At 42.9% G+C, this 3,732-nt stretch overlaps 1 protein-coding gene across 1 annotated transcript; it reads left to right on the plus strand.

Moving 5' to 3' along the window:
• Window positions 1-798: 798 nt before the first annotated feature.
• On the plus strand, window positions 799-3,477 carry LOC131232288 (disease resistance protein RPP8-like). The gene has a single exon (XM_058228529.1). The coding sequence runs from the start codon at window positions 799-801 to the stop codon at window positions 3,475-3,477; it is 2,679 nt and encodes an 892-aa protein (XP_058084512.1).
• The last annotated feature ends 255 nt before the right edge of the window (window positions 3,478-3,732 follow it).

Consider the following 3,732-nt stretch of genomic DNA (forward strand, 5'->3'; position numbering starts at 1 on the left):
ATATTACGACCCGCACTCATCCGATCGTCTGTGTTCAAGGCACGTGACGTCAGGTGACGTTAGCTGAGAAATTTTGTAAGAACAAAATTTAAGGCAATACATGCATTTTCATGTTACTTGCCCCCTCATGCGGGGTTTTCATATGATTGGCCTCCTCTTATAAAGCTTCATTTTTCTTCAGTCCTCTGACCACTTTAGGAGGAATTGGTAGATAAAAATGCTCCAACTTTGGAATCTAATATCGGTAATGACCTTTCCATGCTGAAGGACTTTTGTATTTTCGATTTCAGAGGTAAGTTGTGATCACCACGTGGTGATTGGGCTCATTGGAAAGTAGATCCAGTCCATCTATTCTCTTTGTGACCTACCATTTCTTGGAATAGACGGTGATCTTATGTTGATACCAGTTCTCTGTAAAAAGACCAGTTTTGCAAAATGAATGAATGGTGTGATGTAACGCATAGTGGGCCGCACAAGGTTACTTGATACGGTGTCAATACCAAGTCACGCAGCACAGGAACCAAACTCCCTCCAGCCATCATTACACCCCGGGTGTATTCGTTTCTAAAATTTTAGAAATTTGGTTACAGGGTCAAGGAAGGAATTTTTTGTAAAGGCCTGGTTTTGGCGCGTTCGGCAATATACTATGAGGCCATTTTGGTTAAAATCCCATCCATCAGACAAATCTTTGAAAACAGATCCGCTGGAAAGAGAGAAGAACGAGAGGCGACGCTTTTGCTAAAGCCTTGTTTTGAGCATAGAGGCTCTGAGAGAGAGAGAGAGAGAGAGACAGAGAGAATGACTGAAATTGCTGTTCAGTTCGTGATACGAAAATTGATAGATTTTCTAACGCAGGAAGCATATTTCCTACAGGGAGTACATGAGCAGGTCAGATCTCTTCAAGAAAAACTTGAAGAAATACGTGACTTACTCAAGTACGTTGATGGGAACCGCAGAAAGAATGATACAGTTAAGCATGGGATGGCCCAAATAAGACAGGTAGCCTACGATGCTGAGGACGTTATCGACTCCTACATCTTTAAAATTCAACAGCAACGACGAGAGGGAAGTGCTGGATGGATGAGATGCCTCAAAAGTTTTGCTAGTCGCATCAAAGGCATACCATCCATCGTGGATGTTGGAAAGAAGATGAGCGACATAGAAAGAAGGCTCGATGAGATCTTGTCCAAGAGATCAGAGTATGGCATCGACAATATACCAGCATCTGGAGAAGCTTCATCTTCTTCAAATCAAAGCGAGATGTGGAAGGAGAAGAGGGCTCCCATTGTCGAGGAAGACGATGTGGTTGGCGTTGAAGATGAGACAAAAACACTGGTGGGGCGGCTGACTGAAGGAGATGCGCGACGTGCTGTCATTTCGATCACTGGTATGGGAGGAATAGGTAAGACTACTCTCGCAAAGAAAGTTTACAATAACATCCATGTAAAGAGAAGTTTCGATTTTCATGCTTGGGTGTATGTATCTCAAGAATATCGAGTGCAGGAGCTCTTACTAAACATCATAAATTGCTTTACGAGGTGCTCACGAGACCAAATGGAGAAGATGGCTGAGGAAGACTTGAGGAAGAAACTCTCCAATTTCTTGGAGAGGAAGAGATATCTGGTGGTAATTGATGATATATGGACTAGAGATGCTTGGGACGGATTGGTTTCTGCGTTTCCAAATGGGAAACAGGGCAGCAGAGTGCTACTCACTACTCGTAATGAAGAGATAGCTATGTATGCAGATGCACAGAGCACACCCCATAGAATTCATTTTCTTGATGAAAGTGAGAGCTGGGCATTGCTTTGTAAGAAAGCACTTCCTGGAAATCTTGCTGGCGCATGCCCTCTAAATTTGGAGAAGTTGGGGAGAAAGATCGTTGCAAAATGTGGAGGGCTGCCTCTGGCAATCACAGTATTAGGAGGCGTCCTATCAAGAAAAGAGAAGTCAGTGAATACATGGGAGAAAGTGCTTAAGAGTGTCGAATGGTGGCTAAATGAAAGCGAAGATCGGATCTTGAGCATATGTGCACTCAGCTACCACGACTTGCCTTATTACTTGAAGCCCTGCTTTCTTTATTTCGGAGCTTTTCCAGAAGACTCTGAAATCTATGTAGCCGAATTGATTTCGATGTGGATAGCTGAAGGCTTCGTGCAACAGAGAGGAGAAGAAGAAATGGAGGATGTTGCAGAGGATTACCTAGAAGAGCTCATCAACAGAAGCATGATTCAGGTGGTGGAAAGGAACAGCAATGGAACGGCTAAAAAATGCCGTATACATGATCTTCTTCGCGATCTCTCAATTTCAAAAGCCAAGGAGGAGAGATTTCTGTCTGTGTATGGTAACATACCACCTACAGCACCTACCATGCCACGCCGGCTTGCAATTACTTCTCATGGCATCAGTAAGTACATCTCTCTTAACCGCTCCACTCTACACCTCCGCTCTTTGTTGCGCTTAAGTAGAGAGAGTGAAGTGCTTGAGAAACCGCCGTTGAAAATCCTCTGTGGAGCTTTCAAATTGCTAAGGGTGATGGATCTCCGATACCTACACCTCTCCTGTCTCCCAGATGAAATTGGGTACCTAATCCACTTAAGGTACCTATGTCTCATGGAGACCCAGTTAGAAAGGCTACCATCCACCATAACCCGCTTGTCGAATTTACAAACTCTCGATCTACGGGGTACAAATATCGACATGCTACCAGATGATACTTGGAAGATGGACCAGATACGGCACCTACTGCTACCACAGTGTCGAATCAGCGACGGGATGCCGCTCTATCGCTTAAGCAATCTCCAGACTCTATTATTCGTGGAGCCTGGCAGCTGGATAGAAAACGGGTTGGAGAAACTGACCAATTTGAGAGAATTGACAATAGTGGGAGATCTCAAAATGGCATTATCCCATTCCATTTGTAAATTGGTCTGCCTCAGATCGTTGTCGCTATTGGCGAGTCGTGAATCCTTGATTCCAGCTTTTATGTCCTTGAATCACCAGCATCTATATAAGATGAATTTGAAGGGATGCTTACAGAAATTACCAGAACTACATGAATTCCCACCTAACCTTACTGAGCTAAACTTGGAGTGGTCACAATTAGTGCAAGACCCGATGGGAACACTGGAGATGCTGCCAAACCTTCGGATTCTTAGATTACATCCGGTATGTTATGTAGGAAAGGAAATGGTTTGCTCTGTTGGAGGGTTTCCACTGCTTGATGTTTTGATCATTAATGGATTGGGTGAAGTAGAGGAGTTGAGAGTGGAGGAAGGAGCGATGCGGAAGCTTAGATGTTTAGAGATTATTTACTGTAGAAGATTGAAGATGCTTCCTGATGGATTGCGACATGTCACCACCCTTCAAGAATTGAAGTTGGTATGTATGCCGGATGAATTAAAAGAAGGGGTGAGAGAGGGGGGAGAGAACTGGTTTAAGATCCGGCACATACCCTCTCTTGTCATTGAAGACTAGTAAAGATGGCCTTTTCTCTCTCTTTTTTTTTTTTTTTTTTTTTTTGGGTCTTATTATTATTACAATCCTTGGAAGATTGGTAAACAATTCGCTTTGTGACTTTAATTAATTAATGTTATTTGAGAAACATCTGTATTGCAGTTACTCTCTGACTCTCTCTGTTTTAATTCAGTTTTAATCAGGTTTTTACCAAATGTCAATATGGGCGTGCTCTTTTTAATAAGATAGAAGAAAATAGAGATACGATGCTTGTTG

This window comes from Magnolia sinica, chromosome 18 (assembly GCF_029962835.1).
Source record: "Magnolia sinica isolate HGM2019 chromosome 18, MsV1, whole genome shotgun sequence".
NCBI classification, from domain to species: Eukaryota; Viridiplantae; Streptophyta; class Magnoliopsida; order Magnoliales; family Magnoliaceae; genus Magnolia; species Magnolia sinica.

What these genes read in the sequence shown, in the direction of transcription:
- LOC131232288 (XM_058228529.1), top strand. Translation starts at nt 799, where the DNA reads ATGACTGAAATTGCTGTTCAGTTCGTGATACGAAAATTGATAGATTTT.